This window comes from Rousettus aegyptiacus, unplaced genomic scaffold, assembly GCF_014176215.1.
Source record: "Rousettus aegyptiacus isolate mRouAeg1 unplaced genomic scaffold, mRouAeg1.p scaffold_m13_p_5, whole genome shotgun sequence".
Taxonomy (NCBI): Eukaryota; Metazoa; Chordata; class Mammalia; order Chiroptera; family Pteropodidae; genus Rousettus; species Rousettus aegyptiacus.
In genome coordinates, this window is record NW_023416308.1 from 113,332,658 (window position 1) to 113,356,262 (window position 23,605).

General features: G+C 44.6%; 1 protein-coding gene, 1 long non-coding RNA gene and 2 pseudogenes across 9 annotated transcripts; 1 reads left to right on the forward strand and 3 right to left on the reverse strand.

Moving 5' to 3' along the window:
- The first annotated feature begins 11 nt into the window (after positions 1-11).
- LOC107497327 lies at positions 12-23,314 on the forward strand. Of its 6 annotated transcripts, none has more exons than XR_004950789.1 (5): positions 12-195; positions 4,186-4,338; positions 10,723-12,198; positions 14,015-16,633; positions 17,216-17,368. It is a non-coding gene; the product is annotated as an uncharacterized LOC107497327 (long non-coding RNA). The 6 variants fall into 6 exon arrangements; XR_004950793.1 differs by lacking the exon at positions 10,723-12,198 and having other exon boundaries at positions 18-195; positions 14,015-15,634; positions 16,415-16,633; XR_004950791.1 differs by lacking the exons at positions 10,723-12,198; positions 17,216-17,368 and adding exons at positions 20,300-20,763; positions 22,716-23,314 and having other exon boundaries at positions 20-195; positions 14,015-14,639.
- Positions 4,250-18,338, reverse strand: CBLIF (cobalamin binding intrinsic factor). Of its 3 annotated transcripts, XM_016119002.2 has the most exons (9): positions 18,232-18,335; positions 17,363-17,539; positions 16,477-16,590; positions 15,955-16,095; positions 14,238-14,419; positions 10,197-10,374; positions 8,579-8,780; positions 6,343-6,461; positions 4,250-4,356 (listed from the first exon to the last, which is right to left on the reverse strand). In XM_016119002.2, exons 1-9 carry the CDS (start codon positions 18,308-18,310, stop codon positions 4,295-4,297), a joined length of 1,254 nt encoding a protein of 417 aa, XP_015974488.2. In that variant the 5' UTR covers positions 18,311-18,335; the 3' UTR covers positions 4,250-4,294. The 3 variants fall into 3 exon arrangements, with proteins under 3 accessions (XP_015974488.2, XP_015974487.2, XP_015974489.2); XM_016119001.2 differs by lacking the exon at positions 4,250-4,356 and having other exon boundaries at positions 6,246-6,461; XM_016119003.2 differs by lacking the exons at positions 4,250-4,356; positions 17,363-17,539 and having other exon boundaries at positions 6,246-6,461; positions 18,232-18,338.
- Positions 13,007-13,125, reverse strand: LOC118603202 (annotated as a pseudogene).
- LOC118603393 lies at positions 19,570-19,688 on the reverse strand (annotated as a pseudogene).
- Positions 23,315-23,605: the final 291 nt, after the last annotated feature.

Genomic DNA, 23,605 nt, shown 5'->3' on the forward strand with positions numbered 1-23,605 from the left:
CTCCGGGCTTGGGTTCCGGTGCCCGTGTCTACGGGTCAGGACAGGCGCTGCTTTGGGGCCCTGCCCACCGCATCCAATCTTGGGTCTTTTCTTAGATGTGGGTGGCAAGGTGGGGAGTTTTCTCCGCGGAGAGCTTGCTGAGAGAGCCAGGATTCACATAGCGAGTTGGTTCCGTTAACCTAAAGATAAGTCAAGGTGAGAAGCAACAAGCGTTTATTTGAAATCCAAGAAGAATTGTAATTCCGGAAAGCAGGGATTCAGGGGGAAACCCAAATAGAGTACAGATTAGGAGGTGAGGGCAGTGAGTATTTGTGAGAAAGGGAAGGGGCATTATTAATTACATAAATAGAAGGAATATATAGGTGATGCTAATTCTAAAGAATGTCTTTAAATTTCAGTCTGGTGATCGCAAGGACCACTTTCCTGTTACCTTTGCAAGCAATCGGATCTTTTTCCAGGCTGCAAACAGAGAGGATCTTTTCTGAAGTTTCTGGGACCCAATTACTGAGGGGTACTCTATTAGTTTACGAGGGCTACTGTAACAAAGTACCTCAGACTGTGGTTGAAACAACGGAGGTTTATTACCTCACAGTTCTGGAGGCTAGAAGTCTGAAATCAAGGTGATAACAGACTTGGTTCATTGTGAGGGCTCCAGGAAGGATCTCTCCCTAGCCTTTCTCCTTGGCTTGCAGATGGCTGCCTTCTCTATGTCTCCTCACATGGTCTTTTCTCTGTACACGTCTGTCTATGTGTTCAAAATCCCCCCTTTCCTAAGGACACTAGTCCTGTTCCATTAAGGTCCACCCTAATTACCTCATTTAACTTGATTTCCTCTGTGAAGACCCTTTTTCGAAATAAGGACACATTCTGAAGTGCTGAGGGTTAGGATTCCAACATATATTTTATTGTGGGGAGCGTGACACAATTTAACTTGTAACAGGAGCCATGCCAGTTAGCTATCCCAGAGTGGTCAGAAACGGGTGAGAGATCAGGGGCAGGAAAGATCTTACTTGACTGGTAAAAGTGCAAAGTGAGGAAATAATCCTCTCCTGATTCCCCCACCCCCCACCCCTCCCGCCCCTTTTCTTTCCATTATCTCTATCTGGAGCAAAACCCGAGCTGAGGGAGAGGAGCAATTTTGCCTTTAAATGGAATTCAGAGTTTTGACTGTGAATTATTTATTACTGAATTAATTATTACTGACATCAAAATGTTTTCTGTGACTAGAAGTGACAACATTTTTTTCCCCCTAAATCAGAGTAACAGAAAAATGCAAATAAGTAGCCTTACTGAGTTGGTTTGGATAAATAGTAGTAGAGTAAATTAAATTGGTTTCTGATAGCATTCTCTGAGTCCTACTTAATATAACTTGCATAGTGGTTATAGGTAGTTAGCATTTTTAAATGACTAATGATGTTGAACTTTTTCTTATATCTTTGGCTTCATATACTTTTGTCTATTTTTCTGCATGTGTTATTTACTTGCTTGTATACTTTGTTTTTCAATCATACTGTTCATTTTTTCTTACCAATTCAAAACTGCTTGTTATATATTAAAATTATTAACTCTCGTTCAATTGTTTGTTATTTTAGTATGTTCTTTATTTTTTTTGAAATATGACCATTTGTAATTTTTTGCAGTAAAATTTGCCAGTAATTTTCTTAAGAGTTTTTGACCCTGGTAATATGCTTAAAAGGCCAAAAGTAGGGCTCTAACATAATCCTTTTTCTAAGTTGAAAATCCTCATTTAATATGCTACTTTTTAATGTACTAAATTCCTACGCAATTTTTCTGGTTCCTTTTGACATTTTATTCCATTCCCATGTTCTCCCTGATCTGAAACCAATCCTATAGTGTTCTAATTATTGCCAGTTTATTACATATTTTTATATATGTTTGGTCAAATTCACTTTACAAAAAACATGGTGGTTGTGTTTTGCACATTTGGTCTTCAAGATAAAATTTAGAATCGTTTTGTTATGTTCCATTCGCTCTCTCTTTCCATTTGTATTTTCTTGGTCAAAATTCTTGTTCTTCGTTTTCTTTTTTTAAATCTCAGAACCATTTACACTTCTGAGCAAAATTCTTTGCTGTTTCAAAGAAATATAGGGTGTCGGTTTTTAGAGGAATCTTGTATTTGGTTCCACTTTCTTATCAGTGTGTTAGCTTCAGTCATGTACTTGGTATAGGTCATTCATCTGTCTGGTTAAAGGCAAATACAATTGCACACAATCTTTTAAATGGGGGGAAAGTATTTGGTAGCAATCTTCCATCCTCTCTCTCCTGCATGTTCACAAATATTCATAATTAAACATGCCCCTAAAGCAAGTTAAGGCGTTAACAGCCATGGCCAGTAGAGGTCACAAAAGCGCTTTTTATAGTCATTGAAACCTTCACTGAATTCAGTCTTGGGTGTTATGCCTTATGCAATAATGAGACAGGCTTCATTTTATTAAGGTATTTCTCATAGCAGAATTGCAACTTGTCACAGCGGATCCGATGTCAGCCTCACTCCCCTGTCCCCCAATCCTGCCAGTACAGATGAACACACTGTTAATTATTAGGCAGGTAGCTAAAACGATGTATTTATGCATGAAACCAACCTGTGATCCCCCTCTTTGTGTCTCCCACACTGCTCTTATTTCTCCAGTTTCTATCATTAGAGCAAGACTTGGGGGTGAGATTCTTTTACACACATGTTCCTTTCGTTGCTCAATTTATGTTAAATTAAAAAAAAATCATTTTCGTTTAAACTTCCAGTTTTCCAGGTGCTTAATGATTATGTGTTGAATGGAAAAAACTTAGGAAACAGAGAAGCAAACAAACAAAACCAGTCACCAATAATTCTATCATGCAGAGATGACCACTCTGGTGTGGATGACATTCTGGTATGACACGAATGTCTTCTCACTCAGCGGGTATTTATCTTCGACTTGAATTTTAGTGACTTTTAAGTATCCCATCATATGGTTTACCTATCCATTGATCTCCTGTTGGACAGACATATAGATTGTTTCCATTTGTCCGCATTATAAACATATGTTATGAGAGAGCACGTATTCACCACTCTGTAAGGGTTCCTTCCATTATAGTCACGGTCCTTTTTCTGAGGTTCAACATCTTACCTAGTAGATGTGTTTGGGATGGGGATCTGGGCCTGTGTGGTTCACAGCTCTCTCTCCTGGAAGCTGTACTGTTTATCGAAGAGACGGTTCTTGCTCTGAGATGCCAGGAGAGGTGACCTGTGACAGGGCAGTTAGGCCTGCCTGCTTCTGGGGTTCAGCATTAGGAAGTGTACTGAGGCAGTTCTCTAAGTGTCCCAGCAGACCTTTTGATCCTTGTATATCTGTGTCCTCTTATGATTCTCCCTTTGTGTAACTTTCAGAATTGGGATTTTTTTTGGGGGGAGGGACAGGTCAAAGATGAGTATGTTTTAGGTAATTTGATACAAATTTTTATACCCTCTAGAAAGTTTGCGCCAGCACTGACTCCTGCCAGGTTAGAGTTATGATTGTCTTTGAAAGCTTAAAAGTGTCATATATATATATATATAGTAGGCTTCTAAGCCTACATTTAGTATATAAAAGTAATATATATGTGAGGTGGGTTGTAGATATAGATCTACATCTAATAATAAGTATATTAAAATTTATATTACACATTAAATACAAATTATATTTACATGTTAAACATTTATATAAGTTCTATAAAATATACATTTAAACTTGATTCTACCCAGAACAAATATTGGAAATAGAAGGGGAGAGTTATGACATAACATCATTTACCTAATTTTGAATGATCTGGGGGTTTCATATGAAGTAATTTTGGCCATTTCATGTGTAAATGTACATAGGTGTGTGTGTGTGTGTGTGTGTGTGTGTTTACACTAAGTGATTTGAAAAGGAATACTTGGTATCAGAAACAAAATAAGAGTTTTAAAACAAATATCATTTCATTTATAGAAATACAGGAGTGTGTTGGTTAATTAATCAAGATCAGAACAGTCTCCAAAAATGTCAGCTGGGCTCTCCCATCTCCAGTCGCCCTAGGTTTAAATGATGACTGACAGTCATTACCTTGAGAAGCCAGACATTCCCCCCCCCTCCATAGGTCACAGGTATTGAGACTTAAGAGAGATTTGCATCATTTATTCTGCATAACGGTTTCCATGTTTTTACCCAGAATTTGGTGCTACAATGGATGTCCACTGTTTTGCATGGATTTGAAATGATGTGAAAAAATTCCACCCGTCCTTTGGAGATGTCCACTAAGATCTGGACCCACCTCATCCTTAGTACTGTGTGAAATTGGCTGTGATGTGCTCATGGTTGAAAGGTACGTAGTCAGCAACTCCTGGAAAGGAGCAGAGAGTAACACAAGGTAACCATGGTGATAGAACCATTCCCCCCACCCCCACCTCCCAAAGCATCAGTCCATCATTAGAGGAGGTAAATCATTGTGGAGCGAAGTGGGCAGCTTGCGAGTATGGAAGGGGCGTGGAAACATCTGAGATTTAGGGGCTTCTTGTTTCCAGGCCCTGGGTGGCCACATGGACATGTTTGGGCAAGCCCCTTAAATTGTGCGAGGCTCCTTTTCCTCATTTGTACAATTGCACTAATAATATTTACCCCGAAGAATTATTTTCAGGATTACAAATAATGACTTCCAGGCACCTAATACAGTACCTGACACATAACAAGTATGCAATAAATGGGGGTTATTATTAAAATGGATTATTTGAGCTGACGTTAGAACATTCAAGTCAGGAGCTCATGTTCCCTTTTGAAGATTTTGTAAGAAATAAGGGCAGGCAGTGGAATGAGAATTCTTGTCTTTTCAGGAAAGATAAATGGTGACGATATCAATAACCAGCTTTCAAGTAGCCAGGCATCAGAATGACAATTCCAGGCCCAAATCTTTTTGGATCTCAGAGGCCTTTCTGTTTACCATTACTTTCTTCAGAGAAGGAAAGTAATTGGCAGACATAAGAATAAACGTGCTTTACGTTCCCAAAACAACTAATTCTTGAGATGAAGGTGGTAGGAGAATTAATAATAATAATGACTAGCACTTTTGAACACATACTATGCAAAAGACATTGTACGTACTCATTTTAAACACATTATTTCTAATCTTCACAATAACCCAAGAAATGGTTATTACTATTTCCATTTTATGGCTGTGGAAACTGGCTCAGAGGAGATTAATTACTTGCCTAATGCAAGTAGTAAATAAGAAAAGGAGCTTCTAAGCAAGGCCCACGTGACTCTAAGGTCCTTATTACATGCTTCGCTGCAGTTCCAAAATTCCGACTGGCCAGAATGCTCGGTGACGATCACCATCAGATTAACTGGGTAACTTCGTTCTTAAGACAAAACCACACACCGCTGCCCTTTTAAGTCGGAGTGTCTTTTAGTTTTTGTGCAAAAAATTTAAAGAATGTTAAAGCTTTCCTGATTCTTCCCACTTTTCCCCACACAAAATGCACATATAAACATTCCTCTCTTTGGAGATTTAAAAACAAAATAGTACAGCAAAAGGAGGTGAAGAATGAACGGTGTGTGAAGCTGTCGCAGAAAACCCACTCATCCTGGGCTTGACTCTCTGCTCTGCCACACGCCAGGTGCGTGCCTTGGACAAGTCCCTTTTGTGTCTCTTAGACTTGGTTTCTTTCTCTGTGTAAAGAGAGTCGCTGATACCCCCAGAGCTGATGTATGGAATAAGAACAAGTAACAACACTACACAAATAGCTATCAGCCTCATCCCTCATATTTGTTTCCCACTGGCTACGAATGAACTGTGCTTTTGGTTTACGCATTTAATTTTTTTAATCCCAAAGTGGCCATCTTTTTAGCTCTCACGCTACTTTTTCCATCTTTTTGTTTGTTTGTTTCTTTAACATTATTTGCTTTTTCCTTCTTCAGCCCTTACTGTTTTAAATAGATCAATCCACTTTCCTTGTTCCCTGGATATTTTCCCACGGGCTCAGAGTAGAATCAGGATTCTATATTTTTTAAAAAGCTATTTTAGATAGCCACTTATTCTTTCTTTCTTTCTATCTATCTATTGATCTATCTATCATCATCCATCCATACGTCCATTTATTTATCTATTATCTTTTATCAATCATCTATCATCTGTCTGATCACTATATAGTCATAATATATTTGTATATGTATATATATATATACATAAAACCACCGTATACATAATTATTGTATATATACACATACAATCTCACAGTTATTTATTGATTAAATGAATTAATTAAATGAAGAAACAAAAGAATGTAGCCTTCACAGTCCGGAGGAAATGCCCATCTATTTCTCCTTCTCTCACCTACAGTCAGAGGTGTCTTGCCACTAAGGAACTGCCAATATGTCCTGTGATTTGCATTTTCAGCTATATTATTGATAGAAGAGATCATAAGGCCCCAAGATGTCATCGTGGTTTCAAATCTGTAAGAATAAAATCATACATGATTAATACCTCACCTTAGGTCAGGCAGGAAGGGGTTAATATGAAGGGCAAGAGGCATTTAAATGCCTTAAAGATGAGATAAAACCCTGCTTAAGAGAGAAAATGCAAATGACTAATAAATATGAAATCACTTGGAATTAAATGAAAGTAAAAGAAATAGGTTTAAAAGAAAACTATCAGTAAGCAAATTTAAAAACTAAATGTCCAACAATGAATGGACAAATAATTAGGTGAGTGATGGAATGAATATCCAACATTGGATATTTTATAGGTATGAAAATCACATTTTTCAACGATTTTCAGTTACATGGGAAAATGCTTATGCAATAATGTTAAGTGAAAATGCGGGATGCAAATTTAATATGAAATCTGTCTATCCCATGTATATGATGGATCATAACCATTTGTAATATGCATAGAGAAAAACACCTACAAAACTATAAAAAATAGCAACAGTGATTACACTGTGGATGGATTACAGAGGCTTTGTTTTCTTCTTTATGCTTTTTCCCGCTCAAAATTTCTACTATGTGTATTTGTTACATTTACAACCAGAAAAAGAAAAATCAGGCAACATTAAAGCTAAGCTCAAAGAAGTAAAGTATATTCAGAGGGTTGTTTGAAAATTAAGTTTTCTTGAAATGTGAGTCTTATCCTGACTTGTTTATAGAAATTAGGGGAGTTATGGAGCCAGGCTGTGGGCAGCAGACACATGACTTAACCGAACCCTGTGGGATAGAGCCCACGTGTCACTCAATTGTTAATTCACGGCCCTTCGTCAATCTCTCTCCTTTACATCTCTCTGCAGAATCTGGATCATGCCGTCTTTCCTTTAACATATCTCCTCTCTTCCTTTCCATGACCTCACATCTTCCCTCTACTTCCTCTCTAGCTTAGTTTTCTCCATATTTCTCTATTGCTTCCTCTTTTGGCAAACTATAAACATTCTCCAAGATTTAATTTTTTCCTCTGTGATTCGTTTCTGATTTGATTCCTCCTTTTCCTGACAGGGCAATGGAAAGAACATGAGCTTCATAGTCATTCAAATCTCTCATCTCAACTCTGTTCTTTACACATTCTGCGGCCTTAGGAATATTCCTTAACTTCTTTGGGCCTAAGTGGTTCTGTATATAAAATGAGAATAATTAGATCTGTCTCCTGTTTTTGTTGGGAGCATTGTATCTGTCACCTTCTGCATCATCCTCTGTTAGACGACTGTCCAGTCTCTTTTGCCTGTCCTGGCTCCTTTTTCTGGGACTTCCTTTTCACCTCCACTAGTTCCCTAATGTTTCTCTTTCAAGCACTCACAAATGTCTAGAGGAATTACATCTTTTTCTCTAAAAGACATTCTCTCTTCCTGACACGCCCATCGGTAGTGTTGAAGCTTCTTTCTCTTGAATCCCACGTCCAGTACCTACAGAGCCCTGTGGAGTCCTCCGTGGTAGGAATCCATTTATCCTAGATGAAGTCCCCATCACTTCACAGCTTTGTCACTGTAGTGGGTCCCTAGCTTTTCTCCTGTCCCCCATTCTCAAACCTAATTAACATTTTACAGCGTGGCTTTTCTTATTCAAAAGCTTGCAGTGCCTTTCTGCACTATGAAGTCCCACTTCCTTAGTCCGGTACTTCGAGCTCTCTACAATATCATCCAACCTATCCTTCAGACATTACTCATTTAATTAAATCCCGTGATCTCTTCTCTCATCAAGTCTACTCACTGGTCTTGAATTCCTTGCTCATTCCTGTCTTGAATGCTTTGTTCTATCCACAAGAGGGTGGTATCTAGGAAGAGAGAATGGCTAGGAATGGCTAGAACAAAGCATTCAAGATATGGTCCAAAGTCATGAGCCTTCCTTGCCTATTCTAATCCACAATGGAGTGTCTCTCCTTTGAATTACTGCTTTTAAAACTATATCATATATTGACTTATATTGAATTTTTCATCAGAGATTGCAGGCTCTCCAGGGGCAATTATGTAAAAATCTATTGAATTGTGAGAAGGAAAAAAAAATAAGTAAATGAAGGAAGGAGAGAGAGAAACTGGGAATTCAGGCTAGGCTTGGGGAGAACGGCGAATGCCACCTGCAGCACTCACTTGAACACGGGATTTTTGCGTTGCGCTTCTTCCATGACCACAAGCAGCACTGATCCATTTTTCACACTGACATGGATGGTCTCGTTGAAGAACAGCTCCACCCCCCTCAGCTGGTTGTTTATGGTGTAGGTGACAGTGATGTTGGATGCCAAGGTGGGGACAGGGCTAAGGTAGCTGGGCAGAGTTGGTTGTACCTCATGATCTATGAAGAGCAAAGAGGCCAGGTTTGTTAAAGATTCTGGCGTTTGTACATATAGGTACAAAATCTCTGTCGTTGCCAACGCACCCCAGAAAACAAACCAAGAAACGGCAATGGGCGTGTGGGCTTGTGGATCAATCTGAGGAATTGGCGTGATCTATGAAGCTCTCATTTCCAGTCTAGAGAACTGATCATGGTTGAGGAACTGACACTTGTTTTACAGTGAACGTTTATTTTGTTAAAAAAAAAATTTGTAACTTGAAGGGAGGATTGAGAGCCCTAAGTTATTTTACATGGTACTCACTGTTAATTTGTTGTGGTTTTTTTGTTGTCGTTAACCCCAAGAATCTGGAAGCAAAGTTGGTAAGTTTGAGGCCATTGAACATAGTTCCTGGGGCAACTATTGTAGAATCCTAGGATGGACTCCATGGCCGCCTGGTCACAGCTGGGAGGGATATCACTCAGGGGTTAGGTGAATGTGCCTGTGTCTGGTATGATTGGGATCATGTTGCTTAATGAGGGTCTTTGTAGATTCTGCTCTGAGACAGGCAAGGAGCTTCTTAATCTCTGCTCGTCTTAGGAAGTCAATGCAGCGTAAGACGAACGATACTTTATACTAGTAGCTGATTGATTGGAAAGAAGAGTTAGAGGACTCTGTCCCAAGGACTAGTCATCTCCGGAGTGATAAATTTTTATGCAGGACTCCCACTTTCTAAATGCATATTTCTGCAGTGTTTGAATTTTAAGTATTTCTGTGTTATATCTGTAATTGGGTAAAATAAAGATCTTTCAAATGAAAATGTGGTGTGCCCGGGTCCTACCCCATTCCTCCAGTGTTCTGTGAGCTCCAACGCTTCCTACTTAGATCTCCAAGGCTTGACCGAAATGTCAGCTCTGTTTTTCTCCTCAGCCTCTCAGGCAGTCGAAGATCACTCACGCTCTCTTTGCTCTTGCACTGTATGTGGCTTTTATTCCTATTTAATACTTATTTCCTTCTTCCAAATATTTTTGTAGTCTTTGTCTACATATCTGTCTCTTGACTTTGTAAAGAGCAGATGTGATAAGATACTCTATAACGTTTGGGATATTCGTTAAATGAATGAATGAAGTTATATGTTACTTGAATGTTACGACCATGGGTCTTCCCTCTCTTTTAACACCCCACAAAAATGCTTTATCCGTAGGAGGTGCTTAATAGATTGTGTGATGAATGAAGTAGACGTGAGGGCTGAATTCTGGGAGGGGGCAGGATGGTGCAGCTGTATGTTAGCACACAACTCTTTGGGCTTGGAATTCAGATGTAGCTCTGGAAGTATTGGATATAAAACCTATCTGCCACTTAAAATTGATGCCCACATTATTCCTGGCATGATTTGCCACTTTATAGCATACAGAGAGATGGTTGTTAAGAGTCCTTACCGGGGCTGCAAGACATGTGGGGCACATCCAGGTATGTCTTGCCATTCAGGGAAGGGAGGATTTGGGCAATGGACATGGGGTTGCGGAATTTCCCCTGCTTAATCTCATCAAGTATTGCATCCATAGTCTTCTGGCAGTCCCACTTCTGGTTGGGTTGCTTGGGTGTCACGGAGAGAGCCTGGAACAGAGAGAGAGAGAGAGAGAGAGTGAGCGAGTTAGGTATAGCCTTCATGTGCCTTCATATGCCAAGTCTATCTAAGGGATAGACTTGGTCACTAATCTCTGTGGTCATGCAAAGCCCAAACCGAAGCTGCATGGGGACAATGTCTGTGTTGTTCACTGCTTCATCCGCACCACGTAGCTTGGTGTCTGCCACATGGTAATCGCACAGCAAAAATCTGTGCAGCACTCGGTTGCAGGGCACACTGTTAGGGCTGCCGTATTTCCTAATGAGGGCAAGAGCTGGGCGAGGACAGCCTGGCCATCTAAACAGAATGCACCTCTTACGTTTTGCATTGTCCTGCAGACCCCCTGGTGGACTCCTCGCATGCTTTGTGATCATGTCAGCACTGTCAGCCAGAGGCTCCACACCCTGGCCACAGGCGTGGACTCATGCCGGGGCTGGGATAATCATGGAGTGCCACCTTCTTGGTGACAGTGATTGGTGGGCACAGGTACCAATAGAGTCTTTCTCTGATATAAAAACACTGGAAGAGAGAAGCCGTTTTCCCTTCTGCTGGGGTTTTTCAGCTGCTGCTGTCTGAGTGTCACTGAGCTGCCGGTGACCATCTCCCTCAGCCACTTGGAAAAAGCTGTGGAGCAGGAGAGAATGAGAAAATACCGGGGGTGGGAGATGAAGGAAAGAGTGGTCCTTGATGTGATTCGAGCCCTTTATTCTGATGCATCCTGAAATCACCTAATCCAGCCCTGGACGCCCCCGTTTATGTAAAATAGTAAGTCCCCATTTTCTTAAGCAAAAATTATTTGGGTTGTTGTTATTTGCAAAATGAGCCTTGATTTCAAGACATAAGGAACTCATTCTACTTTGTTGAATTTTATGTCTCATGGGGAAAATAGAGACCATAATTCCTGTCTACTTTCGGGGGTGTCATTTGGGGTTAAGATGGGATGATGCGCACAGTCATTTTGTACTGTGTGACGGATAAGCCATCATTACCGCCTCCCTCCCCTTACACTCATGACGACCACGGCCACCAGAGCGTGTTAATGGGCTGAGATCGCTGATGACTGATTTATCTGGAGCTTGAGATGGGATATGGAAGAAGGGAGAGGAGAGTCAGAAATGGTTCTGGGAGCCAGAGGCAGTACTGTGAGCAACTAGGCAGTTTGGACAGAAACAGCCATCACTGTTAACCTCTGTTAACCTCGGTGGCCTTGAACCAGGGCTCTTGCTAGAGCCCATCTTTTGGTGTAGGGGCATCAGGCAGGTACTCCTCAGCAGCCATGCCTTGTCTGCTGGCCATATTCACCCCCCAAATCCCACTAAGCGAGGTGTATCCCCTCGAGATAACGCACGACCAACACCAGCACTCTAGAGAGAAGTGAACGTGAGGCTGTGAGAAGTCATTGATAACTGCATTAACAACCTGGGTTTATCAGATGCCTTTCCAAGTTAAGTTCCTATCACAGGAACCTTGAACATGTTAGCGTATTGATGGAAGAAAGAGGAGAAACTCTGGAACAGAGGAAAGGCCTCATGAGTGCTCTGGGAAGCAATGTGGGTGGCCTAGGCCAGGGGTTCCCAACCCTCAGGCCGCGGACTCGTACCAGTCCGTGGCCTGTTAGGAACTGGGCCGCATAGCAAGGGGTGAGCGGCTGGTGAGCCAGCAAAGCTTCATCTGTATTTGCAGCCGCTTCCCAGCGCCAGCATCACCACCTCAGGTCCGCCTCGGATCGTCATAGGAGCACCAGTCCCTGGTGCCACAAAGGTTGGGGACCACTGGCCTATGCCACTTGAGAGGCACTGACATCCTGGAAGATGGTGAGTAAAGGCTGAATAGGAAGATTTTTGTCACTTCTCTGCTGGGAGAGACTGTGAACAATCATTCAACACTACATTGTGCCTGCAATGTGTTTTTTTTTTATACCTTTGCATCCTTGTTATGGGGAAAATTAAATTCAGATAAATTCGATATTTGCCTAAGAGAGCGGCAGATCTGGGATTTAAACCCAAGGAGTTATAGCTCCAGAGCCCTTAACTTTTCTACAGCAGAGCAGAACATTTTAGATTAGAAAAAGGTTACATGTGAGACATTTAGATTCAGACTAAAGGCTGTCTGGGTAAACTCTGTATATGGAACATAAATGGGCACGGGGAGGCTTTGTATCATTAACCAGCAAGAAACCCACGTGGCCTGTGTTATCTGGGGATGGATGAGGTCCCGCCTTTTCATAGGCGAAGCTTTAATTCTCATCAGCAGCTTATCGGAGTGTACCCTGCAGGTGATAAAAATCCCAAACAGAATTCACAAACCACATTAGCCAAAGCAAACACGTTAGGCAGAAGCAAACACTTCTGTCTGGCACTCAGGCGAAGCGAGGTTATGCCCAGTGAGTCATAACTCAGACCTTTCTTACGTCCCTTTCGGACTGCCTTCGTTCCTCCACACAGCGTTCTAGACCTGAGCCCTGGGATGGGTCTTGTGCGATTCGGCCATGGTACCTACCAGAAGAGTGTTATTCCGCGGCAAAATTTCACTGACCGTGACATGACAGAAACGGGCTTTGTTCTCACTGGTTGCTCCTGTACATGGCACATTGGAATGAGGCTTTTTTTTTTTTTTTTTTAACACCTACAGCACCTGGTCTTCCTAGGTGGTCTCCCATCTAAATACTAACCAGGCCCAACCCTACTTAGCTTCCAAGATCAGACGGGATCGGGCTTGTTTAGGGTGGCCTGGCCGTAGACTGGAGTGGGGTTTTGTATTGACTCTCATGTTTAACACGAACTAATTTTCAGTCTGTTTATACCCCTTGCTAATTTTTAATGCATGGAATATAAATACCAGTCTCTATCCACCTTCTCACCAAGAGGATTTTTTTTTTTCCCCTAACACTAGTTCAGGGCTATATTAGCTTTAGAGCTGGCTTCGTAACTCCACGAGTCTCTGTTTCCTTGTCTTTCCGAGCTGAGAGGGTCATGATATAGTTTTTCTATTAATTTCATAGGGAATCTTGAGACTTGGAAGCACAAACTTCATAGTTTGGACGAGAGGAATTGGCCAGAGAGGACCCTTTAGTGTCTGATTCTGGTTGGTTACCGCTCCCCATTGTCACTGGTGTGCCTTCCATAGGACGATGTTACCCTCATCAGCCCTAATCAAGGCGGGCCAGGGGGAGGGTGTATTCGGAGCTATATCTAGAGCATCTTATAGAATCCAAGCTTGGGAATCTGTGCTAAGGAAGCACAGCACAGTGTGGACTTGGCCACCAGACACAGCTGGCTCTGCCATTTATTAGGGCTCTTTGCGAGGTTGAAATGAGATCAAGATGCAAATGGAGCTTGGCCAAGATTCAATGTCCAGTCTGCTTTAGATTCTTTTTGTTAATCCTTTTTTTTTTTTTTTTGAATAGAATACAAGCCTGTCTTTCTTTTGGGCCAAGATAAAGGGCTGAAAATAGAACATTTGACCAGCCAGATGGAATCAGAAAATTCATTGTTTTTTCAAGGACCTACTTTAATATCCTTATTTTTTTATATGTCAAACGTTCATTCATCTATAATTATTATGAATAAATTGATTGTAATTAATGATAAACTAATACATTTTTGGATTTCTTTTTTTTTTTTCCCCAAGGAAAAGAAAAGACTTTATGTAGATTTGTTTTCACACTTTACCTGTGAGGTAAGAAGGAATTAACACTTACCCCCATTCTACCAGTAGAGAAACTGAGGCCCAGGCACCACAAGGAATCGACCTCAAGTAAACCAGCTGCTCTTTCTGCGAGGTATTAGAAGAAGCCTGGTCTCTCGGCCCTACAGTCCAGTCTTACCGACACAGACCCTAACAATGTCCTCACCTGCATGGCAAGGCCAGTACTGTAGATGTTCCCGATGAGACCGCTGTCTTCGATCTTCGCGCCGATGTTCTCCACAACCTCCTTTATCACCTGACCAAACAGGGTTCTGTAGCTTTCCTCTGAGCCTACAGGGATCTTGTTGTACATACAGGTCAGTGCCAAGGTCACCACTGCTTCTGTGTCTGTGAATCGCAGGGGGATAAGACAGCCACCGCCACAACGCGAACACCTGACCTTTACCGTGTGCCAGGTGCATCATCTCTTTTACCCTTTGGGACGGCTTGTGCGACAGGACCTGGTGTTATCTCCATTTAAGGGATGGGAAAATGAAGGCTCAGAGCGGTTACGTGACTGCCCAAGGCCACAAAGCCAGTGAGGAGCAGCACCAGGACCTGAACCCAGGTGCGTATGACCGCACAGCTCATGCGTTTCATTAATGTTGACCAGCAGTATATTCTATCCCCCTTCTCTTGTCCCGATGCTTATCTTTCAAAAGGTCACTGGTCCTTGAAGGCCTGGCCATCAGCACCTCTCAGCGAAGCCTCCCCTGGTCACCCCCGTCTCCCCTCCTCTCCTGGAGTAGTTGTTGTTCGTACCTGCTTCGCAGTCTGCGCACTCTCTGCCGTTTTGTCATTACTGTGCTCTGTGAACTCCTGCGCGGAGGGGACTTGGTGTCCCCCTTAGGACCCAGCGCAGGGGCCTTTCCGTTATTTGCACAGGAGAACACAGGTGGATGGAATGAGCAGGCTCTGGCGTGACAGGACCAGGACCGGCACATGAAAGACTTGCCAGGTGGCATTTTTCTTCCGTTGGCCTTCCCCTCCCTACCCCAATCTCCACCTGAAGGTTGAGTGACCTTATCGAAGGGGACTGGATTGTTGAAACGAGTATTGTGAAAACTGTCTGAATTTTCTGAACTGGGAGAGACACCCCAGATGGGAAGCGGAGGCCAGTCTGGTCTTGACCCGCAGGGAGGGTACCCGAGTGAATCTCTATCTGCTTCCTGTTCCGATTATGGCTGGAATCAGAGAGGCTGCTGACGAGGCACATATAAGGGAGCGACATCCTGACAGACTGCTGTCGCTGGGAGAGTGGCAGAGGAGAAAAGGCGACCATGAACGAGGGGCGCCATGCAGAGAAGGCGTCATTAGACGCACAGGGGTAGGCAGAGGAAGGGTGTTGGTGTAGAGGAAGAAGCTCCCATTCCCAAGCGGCCGTGCGCTTGCAGAATGAAGGAACGAGATGGCTCCTGTGCGTCTGTCACGGGGAGCCTGACGGGCTCAGGATTCAGAGAGCAGCCGTTTAAGAAACAGAGGCTATCTGGATGTTCTGAGGAGAGGCACGGAGAAGAAGAGCAGAGTGTGGAAGCATCGGTGGTGATAGATGAGCGGGTTCAGGTAGGGTTGAGTCTAGACCTCGATTTAAAAATTTAGTAAGTTGCCTGGGAGCAACTCCTGACTTGAGTGACATGTTTTTTGTTCCCAGTGGAGATTCCGTAACTGCCAGATGTTAAAAGTATTATTCCAGTTCCTAGATTTTCCTATCTTCCTTTCATTGATTTCTTAACACGTCCAACAAACATTCGCGAAGTGTCTCCCCTCTACAGACGTTTTCATGAGCCCAGCTCCTCCCGCCTCCCACTTTTCCCACCAGCTCCGCCGTTCGGTGTCCTCGATGGTACCAGCTCAGGGCAGTTTGAGAGTGGGGACCTACTTACCTATATCGAAGGGAGAAGAAATGGCCAGCACGGTCTTGGCAAAACGGGCCGCGATCGGCAAGGTCGCCTCAGAGTTCTTCTGGCACAGTGCCAAGATCGCCAGGCTGGGTCCATAGAGGCTCAGAGCCTCAGCACTGGGGCCTCGGCAGGGGAGAGAGGGGCCTTCGTAAGACTAACATTCGGCATCATGAGGACATTCGGGGGCGGGGGGGGAATAAATGCCAAACCTTTTGAATAGACATTGTTAGAAAACCTGTCTAAAAAAGGAAGACGCCATATTGGCTAAAGACACCATCTGTGTTTCTCAGAGTAGGAGGGACACTTGGCACGAGAATGGAGTACAACGGACGGCGCTCGTGCGTTCCGGATTGGAAGCCCGTGGGCTCGGCTCGGGGAACCCGGGTGGAAGCCCTTCACGTTCCTTCCCTAACTTTCCACTCTGCCCTCCTTTTCTTTTTAGGTTCAAAATTCCCAAGAAGGACCATTTGCCCCACTCTCCCTTCCCTGCCAATGAGGTCTTACTTGAAGCTACCCAGTTCTCCATTTGTTTCTGTAGAATCGATACTTTAGTCCCAGGGTCCCGGCAGGAGGAGGTGAGGGCCATGATGGTGAGGGCGAGCTCCCCCATGGTCAGGTCTGTGGCGTAGAGGACAAAATGGTTAAAGGCATCTTCAGGGAGGTGAGCATGGCGGGGGAGGGGGGAGGGGGAGGGGGGAGGGGCAGGGGCAGGGCTGAGCCCTCCACTTCTTTCCAGATCATTTCTGTGTTTTAATAATGTGATTAGATAGCTTTTTTTTTTTTTTTAATCTTAAGGAAAGAAGTATGGAAAAATACTTAAGGAATGTTTAATCTAGTGGCCTCTGTGTGACTTGACAACTCTGCCAAGAACCTCTGGTATTTGTTTAGAAAAGCAGCACGAACTCCCATACAAGTTCACATATGACAATTCGTAGCTGCAAAATGATTTTAACTGTATTATCTAACTCGAGCTTCAAGGCAACTCCTGTGAGGTAGGCAGAAAGAAATTGGATTATTATTATCCATGTTATTATCACTATTAGTGTTATGGTTATGAGAATCATCTGCATTTTGCAAATGAGGAAAGTGAGGTCGAGCAGGACCAGGAGACCTGCCGAAGGCCACAGAGCTCGGTGGCTGAGCCAGAACCAGAAGCTGGCTCTTTTTCCATCTCGTCTAGAGCTCTTGCTGCATTCCTGTCCTCCTCTGTGACTGCCTTAACTTCGCACATATTTCTTCCCAGGTGTTTTCCAGACACGTCGGGAAAGGCATTTGGACGATTCACGTATGATCAGCATTGGGGTGAGGGGGCGGGGAGTTGGGATCTGGGGGAGGTGAACGGTGTGCAAGATTCGGGAGGCACGTGGAGGGAGGGGCTGTGACTTCTCACTGCCCGTATCCGTGGCCATGAGCTGGTACGTCAGGAGTTTCTGGGCCTCCGAGTTGTAGGCTCCGGCCAGGTTCATGGCAATGAGGATGCTGGGGTTGGGGTAGGCTGAGCTGGTCACGGAGTTCTCCATGAGCACTTGTATTCCACTGACCAAGGGCTGCTGTGCCAGGGGGACAGCTGGGAAGAGACAGCCATGTAGAGAACCCCTCACCGTCTCTTCTCAGAAACATATTTCCCGGTCTTTTAGGAGGAGACGGGATTAGCGTTGCTATCCTCAGGGATGCCCCTGAATGGATGACTTTTAAAGAGAAACGGAGAAAACACCGAGACTTTCTTTCAAGGCCAGCTATTCCCTACCTTTTCTGAAATAACCTTTACCTTTAAGAAAGTGATTTCTCATTTAACAACTTCAGGCAATATGGCTCACAGACAGTGCCCGTGATTTCTAGCCCCTTCTTGGAAATCACTGATTCCCTGGCACCCATTTTTCCCCATCACTCTTACATGGAGACTATATTAAAGATTTGGGATATGACCTATCCTCAGCGAGGCCCCTAAGCTGCTACTGGTAATGGGACCCGGTCAGAACAGCCACTGAGCACCTGTCTGTACCATCCATCGGCCATCCTATCTGTATCGGCATCTCAGTTGCTCAATGTAAATGTGTAGACTGGGATCTCAAAGAGCTTATGCTATTAAGTGAGGGCAGATGAATCACACACTCTCACACCCTGACGCACTCATTTTGGAATTCCTATACCGACCGCTGTTTCTAACCTCCTCCTCATCGGCAGACCCCGCGGTGTGAGTTCCCTGCCAGTCCCCAGGGTACCTGCCTCCCTGAGCTCCTTGGGAGACAGCATACTCACAGCACGAGCTTCGGCTCTCGGTGCTGGTCCCAGCCGTAGCCCAGAGAAGGTTCAGGAGGTAAAGGGTAAACCAGGCCATCCCTCTCTCTCCTGTCCTGTCCACGGCTCCCGTCCACAGATCCCAGTGTTTGCTAGTGGAATATTTCTCCGCTGTCTCTTATATAGGCTTGTCTTTGTGGAGCAGGCCCTCCTCCCCTCTCCCAGCCACTCCTAACTGCCCATGTTGACCTCCCTCTCCCCAGGAGAGCTCATTTCCATTTGTTTATCTAAGTTCACCTAGTATAGACCCTCCGAGGCATCTGAAGGTGACTTCCAGGCGGCAGTCCTATGAGAAACTTGGGCGGGGTATGCAGTGAAGGCGAAGGAACAAAAAGCTCCCTTTACCAGAACCCTGGGTCGTTCCAGTGGGAGGAATGGCTAACGTGGGAGTGGAAATGAGACTTTCTCCTCCGCCATTTTATACCTGGGCAGACGGCCTCTGCGTATCAGCAGCCGCTGCACTGAGGTTGGGGTGATTGCTAAGGCATCACCTCATTTTGTGGTTTGAGGAACGAGCTTTACCATATGCCATTTGGGTCTCTCGGGTGGGGAGCTGCCAGGTGACCTGTGATTAATGAAGTTGACATGACCTGGGGTCCAGCCTCGGCTCTTTGAAGTTCTTTGGCTTTAGGCAAGCAGTAGACCAGTTTCCCAGAAACGGTTTTGTTTGATTTCGCTTTCCTTATCTGGGGATGAAAACAGTTTCAAACGCCCCGGGTTTTCACGTGTTATCTTTTAAAGGAAGTAATTAGAAAACACAGGATCAATGAATATTAATATTAAGTATTAAGTATATATATATGTACATATATATTAAAAACGTATATACATCTTTCAGAAATGTAACTATATATTATAAAGCAAAGTATACCTCACCTTAACAGAGATCTGGAAATGTCTTGAGATTATGAAGAGGGGGCTAATTTTTTTCTAACTACTGCTCTAAGCAGCTTCTTTTATTTTTAATTAAAACTTATTTTTCAATTACAGTTGACATTCGATATTATATTTGTTTCAGGTATATAGCATAGTGGTCAGACATTCCTGTAATTTATGAAGTGATCCTCCGATTAGTCTAGTAATCGGCCCTGACACCATACGTAGTTATTACAATATCGTCGACTATATTCCCTATGCCGTACTTTACATCTCCGTGACTGTTTTGTAACTGCATTTTGTATTTTTTAATCTCTATTTTATTATTATTATTATTTTTTTTTTAGGCAAAGCAACCCTTGCTTGACCTCACAGATTGCAAGGACCTTGTCAGCTTACAATTCCTTATTTTTTACATTTTTATGCCTGCAGCACCTGGTCTTCCTAGGTGGTCCCCCATCCAAGTACTAACCAGGCCTGACCCTGCTTAGCTTCCGAGATCAGACGGGGTCGGGCTTGCTCAGTGTGGCATGGCTGTAGACTAATCTCTTCACTTGCTTTCATCCAGCCTCCCAACCCCCTGCCCACCTGGCAACCACCAGTTTGTTCTCTGTAAAAGCGGCTCCTTTCAAGGGGGACATTCTTCAGTGGCTCCCACCTTAGAATAAAGCTTGAAGTTCCTTTAATGACCTACAGGGCCCCGCAAGATCTAGCTTGTGCGTTCCTCTCGAATCTCACCTCCGTCCACTTTCTCTCACTCACTTTGCTCCAGCCACATGGAACCTCTGCCTTTGCCATCCCTTCTGCCGAGGGCATTCCCCTGCGGCTCCCTCACTTCACTCGTGTCTCTGCTCAGAGGTCAGCTTTTCGACAGGCCTTCCCAGACCGCTGTGTATAAGACAGGTGCCCCTTACCTGCTGTAACTCCTCACCCTCCGTCCCGCTATGTGTGGTCCGTTTGTCGTCCGTGACCTTCCCCACTCGAGTGTCTCCTCCAAGTGGGAAGGCGCTCTGTCTGCTGTGTTCACTGCTCCGTCCCCAGCCCTTGAGATACTACCTAGCTCACAGCAGGTATCGCTTAGAAACTTTCTGAGTGGACGAATTAATGGACAAATATCAAACTTGGGTTATAAAGTATTCTTTCGCTCTTGCAGAACGTTGGTGATCTCGTGAGGTGTTAGGGTGTGCCGGGCAGTTTCTGACGTGGCCCTGTGTTCTCACGTCCTGGCGTTTGTACCCCTGCCTAATTTCCTCTGGAGCGAGGGCTGGCCTCGCTTCTAATGAATGTGTACAGAGAAAGCGATGAGATGAAGTTACGGAAGACCTGCCTCCCTCTTGCTTGTAGTCTCTCTTTGGCCCTTCTCACTTACAGCTTCGCTAAAGCCAGCTGCCATGGCGTAAGCTGCATTGTGGAGAAGCCCATGTCACGGAGAACTGAGAGCCGGATCCAGCCAACTGCCGTGGAGGGAGGAATCCCACCAAGGACCCCACGAGCGAGCTCGAAAGCAGATCCTTCCCCGGTCGAGCTTTACGATGAAGGCAGCGCCAGCCGAAGCCTCATGAGAGACCTAGAGCCAGAGGACCCAGTGAATCCCTTCATTCCTGCCCCACAGAAACTGTGAGATAATAAATGTTGTCTTAAGTCACTAAGGTTTTAGGGTAACGTGTTATGCAGCAAACTATAGCAGATACATGGCATGCGATGGGAGATGAGCCTGGGGAGACAGTCTGGGCCTTCGCGGTGCGGGACCTCGTATGCCATGTGAGGGAGCAGCAGGCAGAAGAACGCCCCCTCCCCTCCACGGCGTCCACCCTGGAACTGGGGTGTGTTAGGTTACGTGGTAAAGGGAATTAAGGCTTCACTTGGAATCGAGGTTGCTGATAAACTGGCTTGGAGACAGGAGGAGTGCTTGGATTGTCTGAGCGGGCCCCGTGTGATCCTTACAGGAGGAGGAGGGAGGCAGGAGAGTCAGGGTCGGGGGAGGCGATGTGATGATGGAAGCAGAGGTCAGCACGTCGCGGCCGCTGCCTTTGAAGATGGAGGGGACCGTGAGCCTGGAACTGCAGGCATCCCCCGGAAGCTGGAGAGGGTCAGGAGACAGGGTCTCCCCGAGAACCCCTAGGGGAGCGCAGCCCTTTGGACATTTTGATTTCAGCCCAGCGAGATCCATTCCAGACTTCTGATGTCCAGAACCGTACCATAATGCATTTACCTTGTTTAAAGCCAATACATTCATTGGTGGTGATTCGTCACAGCAGCAATAAGAATTGAAGGAATAAGAACCCAGCACGCTGTTGACCTTGGGCTCCAGAGCCTGCTCATGACCATCCTGGGAGGGTCCACGCGTGCATCTTGGTGCGCCCGCTCCTTAAACACACACACTTCCTTGTAAATTGCCACTTACGGCCATGGTTGTCGCAAGACTGATTATCACACAGTCGTTTCAGTTGGCAAACGACTTGCAGAACAGGAACCACGCAGCCCTACGTTTCTTAACTGCACAGTGCGTTTTGACAGTCCTTGGCTAACTATTGACTGGGTTGATTAATTGATCGGTTGATTGGTTTGCGTGCTTGCCCGCTTGCCTGCCTGTTTCTTCCTGTGCCTAATTTTCTGGTATCAGAGCACCCAGATTCTCCCTTTGGGCATCTGAACGGTTTACATGTGTTGAGTGCTCTCTGGCGGCAGATGGAAGTTTCAACCCTCAGACTCCGTGTGGGTTTCGTAACAGTTTTAAGCCCGAGGAGCTTCTCAGAATGCGAGCGTGGCCTGAGCCGGGTTTCAGCGGCCCATGTCGGTGGGATGCTGAGGGCGCGTGAGTCCATTTGCCTTCACGTCTGTCTCTGAGGTCAAAGGCGTTTCTGTCAGACCGCAGAGTTACCACGTTCTACTCAGAGGCCTCTGACTGTGAGAAGCTCGGTTCTCTCGATTCGGAACGGGAGCTGATGGTGCCGCCGCAGGAAAGCGTCGGGAAGCACAGTGGCGTCATGTGAGGTTTGATGCCAGGTCCATTCAGGAGAATTCAAATAAGAATTGCAAGGAGAATGACTTTTTGATGCCACGATGGCATCTTGTTTGATTTCACGTCAGTATAGAATAATCTCTTATACCATATTTGAAAACATAGGTCTAATACAAATTGGGTACTTTACTGGCATTGATATTACCGAAAGTGAGCTAGAATCATAGTGAGAGAGAGAGAGAGTTAGGGATCTCAAAGGGACCTACTGTATTCCGACTTTGTTATATTGAGATTTAATTTCATTTGTCAATTGCAGGGTCATTACTTTCTGTAATGACATAGTTGTGTCTAGACTTTGGCTTGAGCTCCCTTATTTTTTCTTATGGGCAAAACAAATCATGTGTACTGATGGTCCCAGCTCTTAATCAGGTTTTTTTTTTTTTTTTTTTCCCCAAATGTAATTACTAACAGTGTTCACTTTCACTCTTTACAATGTCATGGTTGGATGATAAACTGTATGACCACCCATTTTATTATGGATAGTAATGTCACTTCTGACATTTTGCATATCTGTCATCTGAAACCATTATGCTTCAATTTCACATAGACTGTATGATCTACAGACGGACCTGACAGCTGCTACCTCATGCTAACAGCACCGTGGACTTCTGGAAGGGACGACATGCTTCCCCTCACCTCTGACTTAGCTTTCAAGATGCGACACAGACCCAGGAGGACAGAATCTGTTGCTGTCTGGTTATGAGGACGTCTGTCACGCCTAGTTAATGGAGGCCCAAGCAGGGTCGACCCTGGGGATCCAGGACGAGTACCAGGAAGCAGTGCGTAGGAAGAAGGTTCAAGCCCTGAGTATGAAGCGGAAAGTTGCTGGTGGAGGGGAGGATGCTAAAATCATCAAGAAATCACTGGAGAAACGAGAAAGACGCTGCTGAAATAACTTAGCTAATTCTGCCTCAAGGCGTTTTCCTTTGGGGGGTTAATTTAAATGGTTGACGTTATGCTTCATCTGAAGCACCTTTTGCCCTTTGGCCCCATAACGGCATGTCTGGTTCCCGACTGGATGCTCAGGTAGCCCAGATCCTTGGTATAATGTATAACCCAGCTCATGCTGCTGAGATAGGATTCGACTTTTTTCTTCTTTTTTTTAATGTGAATTCTGCTGAAATAAACATCGGAGGTGATATTTTTCATGTGTATTCCGATGATATGAATATCGGGGTGATTTTTACGGGGAAGCAAAAGGAAAATAAAAGTGGGAGAAGAACAAGGGGGACCCAAGGGATGTTGCTGGAGGAGGGGGTGTTTTTGCTCGAACTCGGAAGACTGACCTTTTATGTGTACACCTGACGCTTCCCACTTTGAGCAGAGCAGTGTTTTCCTCTCTGCCCACCGCATGCGGTCCATAGGCTCACTCCCTATGCCCCTTGCATCTGGATTTCACACGGCTCGGTCTCCCTACAAACTGTCCACTTGATCTGG

What these genes read in the sequence shown, in the direction of transcription:
- CBLIF (XM_016119001.2), bottom strand. Translation starts at nt 18,310, where the DNA reads ATGGCCTGGTTTACCCTTTACCTCCTGAACCTTCTCTGGGCTACGGCT. An exon ending in GGAGAACTGGGTAGCTTCAA is followed by an intron (nt 16,096 to 16,476) that starts GTAAGACCTCAT and finishes TCCCCTGCCGAG; the next exon opens with GCCCCAGTGCTGAGGCTCTG. An exon ending in CCACATGTCTTGCAGCCCCG is followed by an intron (nt 8,781 to 10,196) that starts GTAAGGACTCTT and finishes TGCTCTTCATAG; the next exon opens with ATCATGAGGTACAACCAACT.